The sequence below is a fragment of the Mycteria americana genome, chromosome 24 (assembly GCF_035582795.1).
Source record: "Mycteria americana isolate JAX WOST 10 ecotype Jacksonville Zoo and Gardens chromosome 24, USCA_MyAme_1.0, whole genome shotgun sequence".
In the NCBI taxonomy this organism is placed as follows: Eukaryota; Metazoa; Chordata; class Aves; order Ciconiiformes; family Ciconiidae; genus Mycteria; species Mycteria americana.
This window is the reverse complement of record NC_134388.1, coordinates 1,913,549-1,933,585: the sequence shown is the minus strand read 5'-3', so window position 1 is coordinate 1,933,585 and position 20,037 is coordinate 1,913,549. Positions and strand designations below refer to the sequence as shown.

General features: G+C 41.1%; 1 protein-coding gene across 7 annotated transcripts in view; it reads right to left on the bottom strand.

The window, feature by feature from the left end:
- The window catches only part of DOT1L (DOT1 like histone lysine methyltransferase), a 78,512-nt gene that overhangs the window by 35,366 nt on the left and 23,109 nt on the right, over positions 1-20,037 (bottom strand). For all 7 annotated transcript variants that reach the window (XM_075524470.1, XM_075524468.1, XM_075524463.1 and 4 more), the window contains exons 5-9: positions 18,903-19,131; positions 14,783-14,877; positions 12,009-12,071; positions 3,751-3,806; positions 948-1,027 (exon numbers count right to left, since the gene is read on the bottom strand). In XM_075524470.1, the coding sequence (XP_075380585.1) occupies positions 948-1,027; positions 3,751-3,806; positions 12,009-12,071; positions 14,783-14,877; positions 18,903-19,131 (523 nt within the window). The remainder of the gene's footprint in view (positions 1-947; positions 1,028-3,750; positions 3,807-12,008; positions 12,072-14,782; positions 14,878-18,902; positions 19,132-20,037) is intronic.

Genomic DNA, 20,037 nt, shown 5'->3' with positions numbered 1-20,037 from the left:
TCATTCAGCCCAAGGCACAGAGCCTGAGCACCTTCTGGGAAGAGAACTAAGGTTTCTTCATTTTGTAAAGAACGCTTGAACCTTCCCCACCTTGCCACTTCTCTCAAGCCGCCACTAAACAAAAGTTTAAAAAAGAAAAAAAAATCAACCACTAAAATTAAAGACGACAGCTTAATTTTGGGGGTTTTACGGTTTGCAACAGAGCCCAAAAGTCACATTATTTACTTCAGCACAAAGCTGTACTATGGGAAGCCACAGCTTCTTTGTTCATGCCACACATTTTTCTTTTCAGAAATACTTATTTTTGTAATTTCTGCCATAACCAAATAAAATTGTTACTTATCCAAGCGGTTAAGAGGAAAGAAAAAAGACACCTCAGGCAACATAAGGGCCACAGCGGGGTTTACTGGGCATCCCCGGTCACTAGTATCTGCAATGCGACTTCTCAAGAAGCACACAAGACATCCAGTGACATTTTAATACTTCTTTAATACCCCATTTTAATACTTCTTAGTTAATACTCAGTACTAAATGTGACAACTTTACATAGGAGAATCCAGTAACTAATTCAGTATGCAATTACAGAAACTGGATATACAAAGCCATGCCTATGTAGTCAGGAAGCTTTGCAGTCTTGGCTGTTGCATGTTTTGTCGGCTCCCGTAACAGGTAAGAAAGAACCAGCCGTTCCCCCCACCCCAACAGAGCTTCGCACAGAGTCTTCACATGCAGAGCTACTTCCAAGTAACCAGGTAGGTCAGAGCAGATATTAAGACCGGAAGTAAAAAGCCCAAGAAATAACCACTGTGGTGCAGACGCTTGCCCGTAAGGCACAGAATGAAACCCACCAACCTGGCTTCTGATGGCTGTAACTAAGCCCTTAGCACCACCAGCTCCCACAGTAAGCAGGAAACCAATGGAAAAAGGTTTTCAGTTCGATTTGTTACCTTCCTTCATGTTCGCAAATCGCTCCTTCAGTTGGTGATCCACCTCAGGACCAAAGGCAAAATTATTCACAAAAATAACACTGCAAGATAATGGTCTAGTTAATGAACAGGGACAGGCAAATGGCACCCAAGTATACACACACACAACTACCCCCCAAAACCACAAGTCACAGTCACTTATAGCCTTTACAGCCACTTACGAAACTGAAAAAAGCTGCTTGTCCCTGACTATACAGCTACTTCCATCTAACAAAATGCTTTCTTCTCGCATAGTGACACAAAACAGTACCTTACCTTTAGCATTCACAGACACTGCCCACATAATTACATTTTTAAAATTTTAAAGGCATCCTGCTCTGACAGTTCCTCTCAGCATAAAGCTGAGTTTTGCACCAAAAGTTTCAACATAAAAACAATGTGCAAAATGTTTTCACCCCTCTGCCATGGTGAGATCAAACACCAACACAGCAACTACCAACACACTGTAGTTAATCCAAACATGAAAAGCAATACTCCAACATAACAGACACACATTTCATCCCATTACTTCTTCAAGTGCATTTAAAATATTACAGCAAAATATCAAAATATATTTTCTCTTCTAGTTCTAAATTCCCCTGTAATGCAAAAAGACAGTTGACGTCTCTCAGCACGTTTTTCCTGTCCTAAACCCAGCACTTCATCCTAACCCACAATGGAGGATTTGCATCTTTCTTTCTGGGTTAGGAAATCCAATGAGGGGGTTTTGTTCCTAAAAAAAAAAAACCAGTCATATGGAAACCTGCACATAGGTAGAATCACACAAATGATAAAAATGTTTGGGGAAGAAACAGAACACAACACAGATTAAAAAAGAAATAGCCCTTTATTTTTAAGAGCCTGGGCCTGGTCTAATTGTCCCTGATGCCTGTTTCCTACCAGCTTGCAACAAGAGTCCTCAACATCTCTTGGAAGCCGTTGAGCACCCTGCACACATAAACCGTGAAAGCCATTCTGGGATATTGTTTCAACACGAAGAACTGATTTCTTTGCAAGAGGTCTGTTTGAAAACTCCCCTCCTCGTGCCTCCACACATGAAACATGTTCAACAAGGACACTGCGTTTAAGAGCAGCAGCCAAAGCTATTAAAAACCACGGATGAAAAAAATGTTTATACACCAAGGAAAAAAAAAAGTTATTCTTGCTACGCCTTGCTCTTGGAAATTTGGGAAACCCTGCCTGGCAAGTAAGGCTAGCAGGGGTTTCTTCCTCCTCCTTCCCACCATGTGCCAAAAAAGAGGCCTTGCAGAAGAGCCAAGCATATTAATGGGACTAGAAAACATCCAGGAAAGGAAGGGAAAAAGACATAGCTTGCCAAATATATATTCTTTTAGTGTTCATTCTGGCGCAACATTTTGTATGCACATGACAGAAGCACAGGAGCCCCCAGTCCACCTTGACTTCAGCCCTCTTTTCAGCACGTATTGCTAAGCCACAAGTACAGTTATTAACAGGAATACTGCGTGCTGCACAGCTTGCTTACATGTCAGCACTCAACCACATAGAACTGTGTTCTGGTACAAATGCACCCTTCTCTTCAGAGCCTGGCCACCGGTCCACGCTTACGGGAAGAGTGACACTTCAACTTGGTCTCTAAGATTGGATGGCTCCAATGTGAATTCATCAGACAATCTGCAGTCTCATTAGATAGAGCAGATGCTGAACAGTTGGCACGCTCAGAACAATCAGAAACACCTAACAGTTGTGAGCCAAAAGCTACTTCTTTTTGAATTTCTGTATCAGAGACCAAGGTGGCTGTGGATCAGCAGGCATACAATTAGCTGCATACCATACAAAATAAACATCCACCAGCATTTCTGCATGCAGTTAGATGTACTTCAGCTAAAAATAAAAAACAAAATTAAATTTGTTCCAAGGAAAGTTGCACAGACAGCAGAGGAGTGTGCATTTGGAATAGCAAGCAACAAAGCAAAACCCCACTATGCTGCCAGGCTGGGATAAGTCTGTCCACAAATTAAAAGGCACCTCCAGAAGTTTAACTGAGGTACATAATAATGCAAAAGTCATCAGCCTGGCGGACGCCTTCTTGATGGAGTACTCTTAAAACAGTGCCTTGGAAGCAATCCATAAATTGCCACAACGCTGAACCCTTTCACAGAGCCCTCTTTGACAACTGTCTTCCATTCCCCCATATACCAGGGCGGCCCAGATGGTCATATAAAAATAAAGACTTTTTTTCTGTCCATAAGGCTGAAAGAATGCAAAGCCTTTAAAAAAACCAGAAGAATATTCTATGCTTTTAACAAATTTACTCCCTTTTTGCTACCATCAAAAAGGGTCTAACCCTCTGCACAGATCTTCACAGAAATAATCCTCAAGACAATCAGCTTAAATGAATTCCCAATTTAAGTTGGAACAGACTCACTTGGGTCTTTTGCTTTTTTTTTTTTTAAATGGAAAGTGAGCCTAGCTATATGTACCAATAGCCAAGATAACTAGTGTTTTGCCAGGATCACTGACACGAACTACAAGGATATGCAAAACAAACAGAGGTTTATACTTCTCTGTATAACCAGAATTTATCTTGGATACACCCTTGTATGTAATATCATGGGACATGCATTTAAACCCATTCTTCTAGTCAGAAAACAGGATCTAGAGAGGCCAGTATAAAAGTTGGCAGATAGGCTTTTGGTATTTGCTATGGAAATTCTATATAAAAAGCTGGCCAGCCTCCCAATTTCCATTATACAAACTCCCAAATATTCAGTTCATAAAGCAGCATTCAACTGCTGTACTGTACCTTGTGTTTGCAATTCTCTCTCTCCATTCTTCTGAGAGGAAGTCACCTCTTTCCAGCTTAAAAAAAGACAAAGAACACAAAAAACCACACACACACACAAGAGTTAACATTGTTCCTTTCTGCTCCATATCCCTTTTCCTTTGGAGAAGGCCAAACATGCTATACCAAGTCAGTGATACTACTACAAATAAGGCCAAACAAAGTCTTTAGGAAATACCGAGGAGACGAAGCACCCAGAGCTCAGCAGCTGGCTCTGCCCGTTCCTCGGGCCCCGGAGGTGCCTCCTTCTCTGCTCCCACCCTCAGCTGCTCTCCTGCCACAGGATGAACGGGGAAGGGTCTCCAGGTATCACCAATGCCCTATGAAGACTGTGCTCCATGGAGAAGCCAGCAATGCCATACAGCACCCATACCAGAATCGATCAGCAAATGCCTCCTCCAGTCCCCGCTGACCCCCGTGGTTCGGTTAGCCCCTCTTAGCATTGCTCCAGCGGAGCAATGAGGTTCGGCACAGCGTTTGCTGGAAACACTGCCTTATAATTCAGGCTCTTGTTGCAGCAGCCAGACAAGCATCCGATTCTTCTGTGGTACTAAATATAAATCTTGAATGCTTCTAACACTTTCAAGTTGGAAATCAAGTAACATAAAGGCCTTATTTGAAAATAATTATAGTTATGACTTCAGTGACTTATATAGTACCTTTCTGATTAAACCACATCAAGTCCCAGGTTAATATCCACAACTACATCGCTTTTCCACAGATCAACATTTTCTCAGTCGTGCTTTTGAAATGAGAGAGGAATCTATGGGCCTTGCTGTGCCACAAGTAAGACAGAAGGAGGGTTGGGGGAGGAAGATAAGAGGAAAAGAGAAAAAATAATATGCAACTATATAATTAATGATGATGATACACTTTGAAGGGGCAAGTAAGATGATGGCTTGTATCAGAACCTCAGGAACATCAAAGCAACGACAGTGACTGCTTAGCATCCTTTTTCTGCGTATATTCCTTTGTATGGAAAGAAGAGAGCATTTCACATGCCAGCACTTATTCTCGTTTAGTGACAACTTAAACAGAAGTGCCTGCACTGCAATGCAGACACACTCAAGCTACTTCCAAACCTCGCTAGCTAAGCCAGGATACCTGTCTCGGTGAAGCACCAGAGCCTGGTGTCTTCCACCGTAGCTTTCTCTTAGCAGCGGAGTGGCCTGATGCCACTCAGAGACACAGAAGGGATGACAAACAGAGGTAAATCTGTCTGAGCCATTGAGAAGGACAAAGCCACAGTTGCCAACTGGAGTGGGTCTGCTTCTCAGGAGGAAAGGAGGGAAAAAACCTCCAAAAAGTCCAAATGCCCTGCTGCTACACACTGCACAAGAGGGCTGAGAAAAGCAAACATCGAGAGTTCTTGGGCAAGAGATCAAGAACTTTGCAAAGAGCCTTAAGCGTTAGAAACTAAACATGCTGAAAACACCAACTTAGAATAACTAAAGTTAGTCAGAATTATCTGTTTTGCCAAACAGCTAGGCTGAAGTAAGATTTTAAAACAGAATTACTACTTGTATTCACACGTGCTGGGAGGGGATGCATGTTTTGATATCCCCGCTATAGTAAAAACAAAGCTTATTATGTTGGAGACTTAAGTTGGAGAGATCCAACCTAACAACATACTACTAGGTATTTTCAAAATCTAAAGCAGAAACTCAATGCAACACAAGAACAGTTCTAAAGATTACTGAGTTTTTCTCACCTCATATACAGAAACATTTTTTCTGGAGCTCTATGTGCCCTATTTGTGAATGGAGACCATCTCTAGATTATTTAAGAGATAATTTTGTCGCAAAGTCTTATCTGTTCTTGTAGTAAATAGTTTCATGGTTGAGTAATCAAGACACAGTAGAAGGAAACACACATGCAAGACAACTATATTTATTTTACAACAATTTTTGCAAGTCAGCTTCTATATTGCAGTCCTCCACACCACACAGTTTCTAATGTCTACATGAGGTTTTCATACACTAAGAGGATAAAGAAAAACATTTGCAAAATAAGGAAGCATGATTATAAAGCCATAGTCCACAAGAGAACAAAGAACCAGCGTAACATGAAACTATTTTAACATACTAAGCTTCATAAAGGTCTTGAAATCTAACCTAAGTAGCCGTTATATTTTATTTGGATCCAGTTACACTATATGTTTGTCCTGCCTCTGTGGTTAGGAAGAGCACAGTTATAACCAAAATCTCCATGCTTTAACCTGATATAACACATGGAGGCTGCACACTTTTTCCCCATCTACTTTTACAAGATATAGCCATGTTACAATTCAAATGAACCACAGCCCTGTTTAAACCTGTCTATTTTTGTATTGTAATGCTACCCTACCTCATACTTAGCCAATAGCTGAGGGAAAAAATCTCACCAGGGAAAATACTGGAGTACAGAAATAACCAGATGGTCAACTGTGGTTGGGAGAAAATTGGTTATTTTTTCCCCTCTGGAAGCAAGACAGTGATTCCTGGATCAGTGGTCTGCTACATTCAAAACAGAGTACAAGAGCTATCTGATTGACTACTCCTGACAACCAGTTTCTTGACCTACTGTACTTGAGGAGCAGTGATCACTAAATGATGGCGTAAAAGAAGGAAAGTAGGACTTTCCCCATCAACTGACACAGGGAATCCAACAAAATCCCCCAAAATCCCAGTCAGCTCTGTGGTTTACAATAATTTTGAGAGCTAAACAAGAACTGGTAAGGAAACTCCAGCTGACTAACTCCTGGCCAAGGGCTGCAGTAGCTAAACCAGTAGAAGAACATGGTCCGTTATGGTCATGTAGGGACAAGGTGGCATGCCCGGGCAAAGCAGCAGTGACAGCTATGGCAATGCACTCAATCTCTTCCCACCAGTGTCCCCACCCCCATAGTGTTCCTCCTCTCTCTTCGAAACTTAATCTCCTTAGTGAATAATGAATGGAAGGGACCATCTGTAATGCAGATATTTTCATCTGATTAGACAATGCAGGAGACTTTGCTTTATCTAAAAGGATAATTAGCTCAGTGAAATCCGCTTCAGAGAGCTGCCAGCCTGCATTGTTTCTAAATTTAGAAGCCAAAACAGGTTTTTATTCTGGTTTTTCAAACAGATAAATTTGCTGTACAGAGACTGCAGAAATACGCTCTACGGCATCTGATTCTTGTAACTCAAAGAAAACTGGCAGGTCACCGCCCAGGGGAAGCAACAAGAGGTACGCTCCAGACGGTGTGCATTCATCACGTAGCAGAGCAACAGTTTATGAAGGTCAAGCCCCTCTGCCGCGGAGGAGGGCTCCGTTCTCGCCCCAGCACTGGGCTGGGAGTCTCTCTGGTAACGCTCTGTTTGAGCGGCTACACAAAGCCATAAATTCACACGCAGAATGCCTCATTCCAGCAGCCTCCATGCAAACACTTGGCTCACAAAAACCAGTCATTTCTGCCTGGAAAAGTACACATGGTTATTTTTAGGTTCCTGTTCTTTTCAAAAATAACTAGAGGCATGAATCCAAACCTCCAAAATGTGGCATCATTTCAAAGCCACAGGGGATGTTTGGAGGGCTTTTCAAATACCAAAACATCAAGTTTCCCGCTGAAATAGGGCATTCAAAAATATCTGGGACAAACAGATATCTTGTCCTCTCCTCAGCTGCAGTGTACTGTTAAGCAATGGAAGTTTTTAAGTGCAGGTGATGTCAGTTATCCCCACAAGCCAGCAGCTGGTATCAGGCAACAAGAGACAATGAAACTCCTACACAAATCACTCTGCTTTTTCTCAGAACAGAGATTTCCAGGAAAACAAGCCAGACAGGGCACCCCAAGCTCAGAGACAAGCCTGCAAGCTTACAGATGCCAGGCTTACACTGATTTATGCACAACAAAAATCACCTCTAATCCACAAGGCTGAACCACAGAGCATCTTCAGTTATTAGAAGCTACTGGGGTTTCCTCTGAGCAGACAGCATGTGTGTCAGAAACGTCCATCCAGCCAAAATCCCAGCCTTTAGCAACGGTGACCTATGTTTCCCTGCACTTATTTTGAAGACTTGTAGATGATCTCCACCTACTGCTAAAACAAGCTTTTATGGAACAGGGGAAGGTACTCTGTTATAACAGCCCTGAGTAAACAAAACCAAAACAAATCCTTGTCTTCAGCAGAAGTCCAATATGTGACTGCAGGTACCGCCAACTTCGCTTGCAGAGATGTACTCTAACCTAGGACTGGAAGAATACCTTCTCCTAGCAGAAGAGTACAACTTCTAGTAGGCACTGAGGCAGTAGGCACTGAGGACACACTGAAAACTTTTTTCAAGGGTACCCCAGGAAGAACACTTAAGCACTTTCTGCTCCACAGCAATCTCAGCATTGTGCCCTAGATACCTGGAGATGGCTCTGATTTTGGGGCCACATGAGAATATTTGCAGTTAGAAACCATGAAAACCCATCTGCTTTTAATTGCAATACCGCTTTTTAATTTGATGACTGCACATGTGCGGAAATTCCCCAAGAAAGACTCTCTAATTATCTAGGCCTAATGACCTTAGAAAAGTCTCCCATTTCCTTCAGACAACAGTTTTCTTGAAAAGAATGGGCTAAGGTTAATCTTGGAAACTTCTCAGTTCCATGGGAAGAGAAATGAGAAGATAAAAGGAGTTGAAAAAGTCAGATGTGTTGGAAGTGGGACATTCTAGTCCAAAAAGCTGAAGCAAATGATGATGATGAAAAAAGCCCCAGAAGGATAATACACTCCCTCCAAATGCAAAAGAGAAGACTAGCAAAGAATATGATTATCCCTAACCAATCAGGAATTAGACATCAACAACCATACAACCATAGCACAGGTATGTAAATATTCATAGCAAGTTGAAACATATCGGTTGAATATAAAAACTAAGAAAGATTCTTATCAGAAAGTGTTACTCTCTCGAGGTTTTTTTTTTCCCAATTAGAATCATGAGATTGAACAGCTCGTCATTCAAAATGAAACTCAGTTCATTTAACAGGATTATGAGATACAATTACCTACAATAGCTGGAGATCAGGAGACTTACAAGTATGATGAGCAACCTTTCTGCCACTCCTCTCATGCCTCAAATGGATCTTCCCACTCTAAAGCTGCAGCAATGACCCATTTACTAGCAGCTGTAGCTCTGCAGAAGCCTTTGGCATCCAACATGCCTCAGGACACTTTGCCACTAGCTACTGGAGAAGTTTAACATGCAATTATCATCTGAAAGTGACTACGCAACGATGTTTTGTTTTACTGAAAAGATCTGTATATATGTGCCTCTGCGTATTTTGTATGGAACCAGTTCTCAAAAGAGACTTTTTTCTATGATTGTGGACAAAATGGAATGGAAATATACCTGGACAATCAGGGTTTATTTTAAATGTTGTCACTGGACCTTGCTCATCAGAATTCATGTGTCCAAGCTCAGAACTTCCAGCAGTAACAAGAATATTCCGGTGGGGAAGTTGAAGAAGTGAATCTGATAGTTGCAGAGCTGGTAAGGGCAATCATCTGTTGCCTCACCAAAACAGTGTTAGCTAAAAGACAAGACTTAAGACAAGCAGCAGATCACTTTTCAGTGAGAAATCAAAAATCCATTTGTATTGGAAACCTACAATTGTACTAGGATCTTGGCTGTTAAAAAAAGAAAAAAACACCACAACCCTGCAGGCCCAACTCCAGGATTTATTGCTGCCTTATGTACCACAATTTTGACTTTTATAGCAAGGCAGCTGTTACATGCATGAAGTCAAAACCACTGTCCACATTATTCAGACAAAGCTGCAGGTGGGATCTGAGACTTCTTCCCACTGAACTTCTGCCAAGCTTCCCTCCTCCAACACTTTATTCTTCTCAAAATATTTATTTTTCATATGACTGTCTAAAACACTAGGGTGGAATTCACAAGTTAAGCTCTGCTGATGACAAACTACTTCAATTTGTGCTTATTTTGTCTCCAACATTTGGAATTTTGGGACCCCACTAAGAATTTTGCAGGGACAAAGTTGTTTTCCAGAAAGATAAAGATACCAGGCTTTTAATTCCAAGCCTTCCAGTGTCTTCTAGCTGCATTATGAGACGACGTTTCCTCCCTGTTTAACAATAGTCACCCACAGAAAATGCTGTCTAAGGAGTTACTAAAGAAAATATACTGTTTGGCCAAAAAAAGCCAATGTAAGCCTAGGATGTTTGATGAAGCAATAAAAACTAAATAAAATCTGCCCTGTGTGTCTACATGTAAGAGACCAAAATCTATCTTCAAGCATCACTATGACAAGGCGATACGAAACCAACTTTCCTTAAGACAAGAAGTGCTGCAAATGTTCAACTCTTCCCAGAAAAACTGACTGCATACTCAAGAGAAATTTTACTCTAAACGCTTTTCAGAAAACAGAGTTATAAAAGCCAAAGAACCTAGCAAAAAATAAGTAGCTTTGTTTCAATATAGTACCAGACTCTGTCACTTGGAATGCACAATATGGAAATGCTCGCTGCCTACGGCAATCAATATGCTTTCAATATTTCAGTCCAAGTTCCTATCCTATCCTATTCTTTAAATTACACAGCTCATAAGCAGACTATCTTCAGTAACAATTCCTTTCATGTAACGCCAGCTGGGTGACACAATGGTAAAATGCCATATGGCCACTTCATGAAAAGTAAAGCATTCACAGTGTTTCCACAGCAGGAAAGAGTTAGCAGCCTGATATCAATCCTGCTACAAACTAGTCCCACAGCATGCCCAGCATCCCTCTGAAGAAAATCACGCTATACAGTAAAGGCATTTCAGGAAGAAAGTGCACACAGGCAGGTGGCACTATCACCTTCTCCAGCCTGCTTCCCAAGGGGAGAGTTGTAGCATCCTTCCTTACAAGATAAGCCCTCTAAAGAGCACCAGGGATCCCAGCAAACACAGAAAATTGGGAAATAAAGGCTGGCCATCTACGACCTGCCATTTGATCCCACACTGCTGGAACACTGAAAGCTGTGTGGTTCAAACCATTGTGGTAACTTAGCAATAATGGCTCTGTACAAAAGGAAAATGAAGAAGTAGTTCCCCAAACACTTGCTTGCACTTCAACTGCAGTACACATTGCTAGCTGCAACTTCTGAGCAGGAAAGAGTGACCCAACTTCTCTGAGCAATTAGGGAACAACCCTGATCCATCCAGCCTCTTCCTTGACCATAGGAAAGTGGTAGGAGAAGCATAAATACATGTATTTTCAAAACTCCCAGTGGGTTCCTATTGTACTACAATTACATACATTTTGTCACTGGAAAGTGATTAACTAGGGAGCAGATTTTCTTAATGACAGTTAAGAAGGGGGAGAAAAGGAAAAGGGGAAGGAATGATACGAGACAGCGTATGACTCCGCACATGCTTCACGCTATCATTACAGAGCGGAAAACACATCCACAATGATTAAGTAACATTCGGAGGAAGGGGAAAGCTATTTCAACATGTGTCCCCAGCCCCAAGCAGAGAGATGCCCAGTGATGACCCATTTACTCCTCCTGCTCTAGCTCCACCCTCAGAGGATCTAATTCCAATCCTTTCCAAATCAGAACTGGCCACCCACCATCTTTGCTGAGCCCACAACCCACCCCTTACCTCCAACTACAAACCATCGACCCTGTTAATCAGTCCTGGAGTCTTCTGCTCTAATCTCACAGTGCTGGCATTCATCCAGAACTTCAACCCCATGCTCCCCAACGTTGAAACCCCTGCCATCCCATCCCCTCCACCACCTGTCCCAGGTGACCACACCTTCACCTGCCTGCAGAACCAAAGCTTCAGCTTTTGTGTCTAGCAGGAGATTTCAGAAACCCAAGGAGGAGCTGCCATTTTCAGTAGTCTACCCAGCAGCACCCCCACACCGGGAGGGGGGAGGCGGGGGGGGAGTAAAAGGAGATTTAATACAAACAGAAGACACATGGCAGCCCCAGTTAAAACAACAACGTTTTAGAAGAATAAATCTTCCAAGAGCTTCTGAAAAGACCTGAAAGTGCTCCCAATAACACCATACCACATGTCAAGCAAGATAAAGAGAAGGGCCTGGGAAGATGTCTTGGAGAACACCATCCTCGGGATCAAGATAAAAGCCAGGAAGCAGATATGACTCATACTGCTGCTTGGCTGGTGAAAGGCTGGAGAGGACTTTGCAAATTCTGTACATCAGCATGGATCACAAAGTTTTTCAGCTGAATTTCACTCACTGTGTATTCTGCATGTTTTTTCCCATACCATTTCATCCACTTTCTGAACTCTCTGTCCATCGTCTAGAAGAGGGAGGAAAAACAAAACCACCTATTAGGACATCTCGTGTTACCAGTTACATCACAGTAAAAGGAGATGCAGCTCTGACAGTGTTCGTTGACCCCCAAGAGTTTTTGTTTGGTTGTGTTGGGTTTTTTGCCATTAACACTCAAAGGATAGACAGACAGACAACTACTGTAGTTTCATTTCCTTAAAAAAACCCCTTTGCTTCATCAGGGCCAAGTCAAAGCTGGCATCTTCTTCTCTTCCCCCCTTTTCAGAGTTACATGTTATAAGCAAGGCAATCTGAGTTGACACTGCTCAACACTAAAAATGGCACAACCTTAAGTAGCTACTGTGTTGTGGTACATAATCCCACAGCAAGTAGGAGGCACTAAACGCAGCCCAGTCTAAGCCTAGATAGCAAAGGAACAAACAGGATAAAGACAGGTCTGGTAGGGTGAATGGGAAAGCAGAAAGTGGCATGCAAAGCATTGCAACAGCAAATGGAAGGAGCGTCGCACTTGCTGGAGCAGCCAGGAAGAACGCCTCAAACTACATCTAAACAGACTAGGGCGGCAGAGGATGGAAGGCTGCTACTACCCTACCAGGTAGCTGGCACCGGTTTTCCATTGCCCAAATATAGCAGAAAGGAACCAAAAACCCCATACATCAAGATAGCCTGGTGCCTTAAAAATGTGCATCTCCACATTTACAAAATCTTGTCCCCATCTGCATAAGCTGACAATAAGGAGCACAGGTCATTACTGTAGAGTGGCAGCGAGGGTCCAGCTACGCCTATACAACACATGTGAAAATGAAACTCAAGTGTCTTGGAAGACTGAAAAAAAACCTCCTGATCTTTAGGATTTGACTGCATGTATGGAAGGGCCCAAATTTGGAGGCGGCAGGGAAAGGAGATAAGGGAGAGAAGCATAGCAGGAATTCTGGCTTCACTGACAACTTGGAGACAGTGGAGACCTCCATCAGCAGGTCAATAAAACAGTGTGTGCTGACAGATGTGTTTTAAGATTCTTTACGTTTCAAAAGCACTCCAAAGCTTAGTAGGATAACTCACAAAAATCTTCAGTATTTTCATATGCTGTATGAACTTACTTTTTTTGTTTTTAAGACAATTTCACTAAATCAAATCCATAACATTATTCGTCTTTAGCTGAAGCTTTTCAAAGTCATCTGCATTAATTATCATAGTAACCAGAGATGTGTTGCCACAGCCAATCTTAACTAGAAACTTAATCCAATCCCTTCCACAAATGTTTGTCAGAGATGGGGAGGAAAACTGGTCCATTACACGCAGCACAAGGCAGATTAGCTGTACACAGGCAGCTTCACACATTCTGACACTGCAGCAGCTGTTTAGCTGTTAAATCTGACAGGACATCGTCTATAACCAGAAGAATAACGCAGTATATTTTGTTCATCCAGTAATCCTATGAAATACTGGTGCACTTCTGAAACTGAAGGTACCGCACATGAGTTAATACTCCTAATATTCAATTTGTGGGTAATTTTTTTGTTTGCTAACCATTTTCACTAAAGCCTTGTGTTTGCACAATGACATGGAGGCGCGTTACTGAAAGTGAGAATTTAACTTTCCCCCTTTAACACTGATCTTTAAGTTTAATAGTAAGCACAGACAGGAGTCCAGGCCTTGCAAGTGACTCCCTAATGAAACCAGAACACTCATGCAGAGGGACTGCAAAGAGCGCTCCAGTTGGAAATTTCCACTGGGTCATGGCAGGGGAAACAAAATAGATTTTTAGATCCTTGTCTGATCCTCTTTGCTACTGTGTTTATGCACTTTTGCCCACACCACTGAAAAGGAAGATCAAGGACTTTTTTTTTTCCCCTCCCTTCATAAGGTATAATTTTCTAGCCTGTACAGACTGAGTCAGCTCATTTTAACAATACAGAGGGATAAGTTTCTGTTCAGTCTACTGAAGAAAGTAAACTTCTTATGGTAAGGCATGACTAACCTCTATTGTTTGCTTGTAGCTCATTTGCCTTCCAGGTTTGCCTCGGAACTGATTATCTTTGTGTGTCCCCATTGGCACAGAATTAGAAGAAGCGTAAAGAAAACTGCCTGCCTGACTAAACATTATAGTTTTCTTATACTAAGACTTCATTTAGGTACCTACTAAGCAGTTATTAACCAGATACCCAACACAGGCCTCATCAATTCGCCTCCAACAGTTTCATAACTAAGGTGAACTTCAGCTTTAGGACACCAAAAAGGGGCATCACTACCATAAGCAGAAACATAGCCTTTAAAACCTTTAAGAACTATTTGTCTGGTGAACTCATTCCCAGATTTGCTTAATGCTATGGTCTCTGGTAGCCCTGTATTAGAGCCATTTCAGACACAGAACGATTACAGGTGTTTAGGTGAAACTTACACTGCACTTCCTTTTGAATAGGTACTATGCCATTACTGTTAAAACAACTTTACATCTCCTGGTCCTGAAATCACTTCAGAAACATGCTAATACTCCTTCTGTGCACCCTGCAAGCACTGTTAGCAAATGACTAGACATACGCTTCTTTCCCCAAGCATGCCATGCTCCAGGTCTTACTGACCCAAGAAGCCAAAGCAACTAGGACTGAAACTCTGCTTCTCCTCCTGCACAGCACTTAACAGTAATCCTGAACCACTGAGTAAGCTTTCAAATAAGGCATACACACACAACTCACTTCAAAAAAAACCAAACCTCACCTCAGCATATTTGGCTGGAATATCAGCTTTCTCCACACCATAGTGATGTTTGCAGTTTGTGGCTGCAGCCACTTGAAGCACCACCTGACCCACACCTGCAGGAAAGAAAAAACAAACCTGAGAACAAGTTTCAGCAGAAAACCACTGCAAGGGGAGATGAGAGCTTTTAGAGCAAAGGCCAACAGGAAAAATGCAGGTAGTCTGTGGGACTAGGCTTCAGGGTACAATTTCAACTCCCAGTTGTGTCTAACAGTTCCCATATGAGCTCTGCCTACCGCAACTGAAACACAGATTCAAGGCAATGTGCGTTACTGAAGTAAGTCCCATTTCCCTACAAGATGGGAAATACTAAGAACCTGTTTTTCAGTAAAAAGGGTTGACATCCTAACTAGAAAGTAAGCAGTGCAATTTCACTTTTCTTACAGAAAAGAATTTCTAGCATTGCAGTTCTGAGGTTTACATTTTTCAATATATTGAGCACTTCTCATGATAATAGCATAAGACTACAACATTTACAGCAATGTTTGTGTTGATAATTATTAATGGCTACTTTTATTAAATATTACAGCCTCATTTTTACAAACTCACACAGGTTTCAGAATAGTTGCATTTTAATTCTTTTGTCCACAAATTTTATATGCATTCCATCAGATCTACAGGTTTTACATTGTAATTCACTATTTAATGAAGTAATTGAACTAACAGTTAGACAAACCCTACCACATCCCAAAACAAATACTTGTTGGTCACATACCTACGCCATTAGTTTGAAGATTGGCTAAAATGTTTGTCATAGTCTAGCAATATTTATGCTGGTTTTCACCATGAAATGCAGCACAAAGTCTGAGAACATGTAAAGCTTATTTATATATAAGCTACTTTAGAACACTACTTTAGAAAATATTATAGGGTTCAACACTCAAAATTTCAGAAGCAACCACTACACTGGCAAGATTAAGTATTACTTAAAAATGCCTGAACTTCCCATCACTCCAAAATGCTGTGAGTGTAGTCGATTAAATGTAGTAAATTAAAATTCAGTATTATACAGCTACGTATTCAGTATTATACAGCTCTGTGGGAAGATTCAGATGTGAGAAGTACACTAGAGCTGGTGGAAGGCCGAGGCACACATAAAGCTGATAAGGGGGATTCAGACTGGAATGTGGAACGTCTAATCAAGAATTACTGTCCTTGGGAGTGAAACGCATGCCGAAGAAATACGTGAGCTGAGTGAAACATTGTGACAACAATCTGATTTCATTAGTAGAAGTGTGATAAGAAGCACCCTTGTGTGAACTGTCCTCATTATAATACTAAAAATCACACCCCTTGAGCCAGAGACCCTGGCCCAAGTAGAGACCCCTCACCTCTGAGCGTGCATAGAACATTAAAGTAGTACTGTGGCTTTAAGAGTAAGGTACGGAAATGTAGACCAATAAGAAACTGTTTTATGTAATCGCTTATGCATATGTATAACTAGACTGGATAAATATTGTACCTGTTCGAACAATCGGGGTGCTAGCTTTGTGCAGTTACCACCTAGCACCCGATCTTGCGCAAAACTTGGAATAAACTGGTATCTCGGCTCTGTGTGCATATTGGGTGTTGCACACCGGGTAACGAGCTCCGTTTGTGAGACAACAGTAGCAGTAATTAGCTGCCATTTCTACACCTTGCCTGAATGCACTCCCTCTCCCCCACCTCAGCTTATGTTAAAAAGAAAAAATAAAAACTATTCATTAGATTTCTCTCTGTATGAGCGACCCACATTTTGCACACACTAGAGCAATGTCATTCCACATCTGCTAAAGCAGTCACTTCAGATTTTCTTAAAACATCCAATACTCATCAACAGTCCACTGATGCATCACTTCTTGTCTATGACTAACATAAAATGCATTCTTGTCTCACCAGTGCACTTAATCATTCTGCCGATGACCACATGGGAAACAAGAGTGAATCTAAGAGGATAGCCCATTTGCACAGAAAACATATTGCTGTTTTCCATTTCATTGGCTGCCGGCAGGAAGCGGCACTGGTAATTGAAGGGGTGGAACTCCTGCATTTAAACCATTACCACTATAATGTTGTCTGGCACAATGAGAACTGTAGTGCTGACAGGGGGTTTTGTTGTTGGGTTTTTTTGGTTGTTTGGGCTTTTTTTTGCCAATTCCTGTTTTGCATACACATGTGTATTTTATACACATGCAAATATGGATGTACAACTTTATGCAGGGGGGAGAACATGAACAATCAAAGATCTGAGGCAGAACTGTTTCGCTGTTTCTTATTTATGAAAAGCAAGGAGGACAAAGCCTAAAGGGACGATCAAGAACACGCTGCATTGTCAGATATCACATGATATGGCATAAGAAGTAATTAATCTTGTCTTTCTTTGGCTTTTCTTTTTGCCAGGACTTAACTGTATTGTAATTTCAGTTTGCCTAATGATGATGCCTACCTCCATAAATTCCTCCTGCAATGAGCCACATATTCCTGGCATCACACGCAAAACTAACAAGAACAGCCACAGCATCCTGGTGGGGGTTTAGCTCTGCTGTTCAGCCACTGCTGTATGCATGTAGTTATTGGAACGGCGTTAAATTTACTGATAGAAATAACATGCTATGACAGCGGTTTCATTTACACTGTGCTCAATACTGCATTGATTACAATTTACAAAAAAGTTCACTCCTTCAGTACAAACTCCACAACTATGTTCTGGTTTTAATTGTTTCAGTGCTCCAAACATTAAACGTCAAAGACTTCTGAATTTAAACCATTCCTTCCATACAGGCTTTTTGGACTGAATTTTTATACTGTTGGTCAATCTCCAAGATTAAAGTGGGGAGGTTAGCAATAAATACCTGATTTTATTTCTGATGATAGTAGGTAAAAGTATCTAACATTTGAGCTTGTTACATAATCAGCAGCACTACAGGACTTCAGATATGATCTTCTTTAACTTCCTGAACAAACAATTGTGAGCACCTATGGCAATTTTTTTCTTCCAGATGGAAAACAGTTTGTCAGATCTGATGCCTTTCTAAATGTCTCATCTGAACATAAGTCACTGAAACAGGAAATTTCAGACATAAGTCCTACTGAGGCAGGAAGCAGGGGGGTTTTAAAAAAAAAAAAAAAAAAAAAAAAAATCACTGAAGGTGCCTGACTGGAGATGTATTAAATTTTTGGGGGGAATGGCAGTCCTGCTGTATTTAAATTTAAAATGTATTTGATTTTTAACAACTGAATGTATTTTAAAATATTTTCCCCAGAGGTCCTGTATCATACCAGCAACAAAATCAAAACATACTTCATTTAAAACTTTACAATCCATCCAGTAAAAGGGGAAATTCTTATTTACTCCTTTCCTGCTCTGAACCAGATTCTAGCAACAAGAAGGAGAACATCGTCTTCTTACTCAGTATATCTCTTCCACATGTGTTTGAGTCATATCTGGTTTCTTTACCAACGAGAAACATTTATTTCCTTTTAAAACTCTAACCTGTTCACAAGATGCAGTTGTAGGTTGCAAGCTAGATTATGTGGGGTCTCACAAGGCAGCTGTTAAAGCTAACTATAAAGTCTTTTTTGACACACTGAAAAGTATGTCAGAGGAAAAAAACTGCTTAATTTTCAGATTCCACACCAACTGTTTCACGCTGGCATGGGAAGGGTCAAGAAATCACATTTCCAGATATGAAGGGCATAAACTGAATCCACTGAAAATAGATGAATCCTTAGAAATGGAACTGCTATTGTTATCTTTCAAGCATCATTTTTAATAGTGTTTCTTCTTTATAAGTGTATCTGCCAATAACAACAGAAACCAAGAGTTTTCTGTAACAAGGGTTTATTGCATCTGTAGGCCGACATTTCACTAACACCACAGGGAAGAACGTCTGGGATGTCTGTTTGGTCTATTTAATCTTGTCATAAAAAGCAGGAGCATCACTGGGGATTATCTAGAAAAGGTGCTTATCCTGTAACACAATCCTTAGTCCTGGTTTACTTTCCAAATATGAATTTCACTTTTTTTTTTTCTTTTAAAGAACGGAAAAAACAGCAAGCAAAAAGAGAAAAAGAAAACTCACTTAAGTTATTGGTCACTTACCACTGCCCAAGTCAACAAACAAATCATCCTCTGTCATTTTAATTTCATCTATCATTTGGGCCACTAAGTCAAAGGACGTTTCTCCGTAAACCTCTGGGGAAAAGGGCTCATAGTTGTTAAGTTTCTCTGGATCAGTCACCGAGTGGTTATACACTTGCTGCAGGATGTGCCGGAGGAGCCCGTTGGAGGGACGAGTGTTCAGTTTCATCGGTTGGGTGGTTCCCTTCCACTAAAGGTAAAGAGCAGGAAGAAGATATGAACGCAACGTGAGGACAAGTAAATGTCACCAAAACAAGGCTGCATTGGCATAATGTAGAAATGAGAGAAATTCCCTCCCATCCCCTCTCTCACAAGCTGGTCTGCAGCTGCTCTGTAAAGGTAAAAACAGTGAACAATACTCAAGAAATTATGCAACACCGATCGCTCCATACTTTGTCTCACGTCAACTAATAGATAATTTCAAATATGCCTGCTGGAAATAGGTGGTAAAGGGGAAATTAAAGAGATGTAAAAATCAATAGGCAATGTAAAGCTTAACACTCAATATAGTTGGAGTAGGTGTAATAGTTTATTCACTCATTTTTTATCACTGATCACCACTGAACTGATGTTGACTGTACTGTCATCGTAAGAGCAGTTTCATTTTCTTTCAGGAACTATAGGATGGGAGGGATCATATGTACTCAAACAGGGAGTGGCAGGAAAGAGATGGAAATCAAGCTTCCTTTCTTCTTCAGAAAAAAACCCTGTCCTAAACATAAAAAATTGTTAAGTTTTAAAAATGTTTACCTCTCCCTTTGATAAGGAAAAACAAACAAAAAAAAAGGACAACTGCAGGATCCCTCCGAAACATTCCTCTGTTTGAGATTCAGATGGCAAGAAGAAAATGAAACCAATCAGGTTTGCCATTTCAGACAGCAACTGCAAATGCTGAATAGCTTCCAATTTTTGGCTATTATCCAACATATACATGAAGACGCCTGAATGCAGACAAGCACAAGTTTTAGAGAGTTGTAGGCCCAAAGTGCAGGAAAGCCTGGCAAAAGTGTCTTGTTGCCATAATACTGCATACTTCAAATAATTCCCACAAGCACAGCAGAGAAAAAAAATCCACCTATACTTTCAAAATTAAACA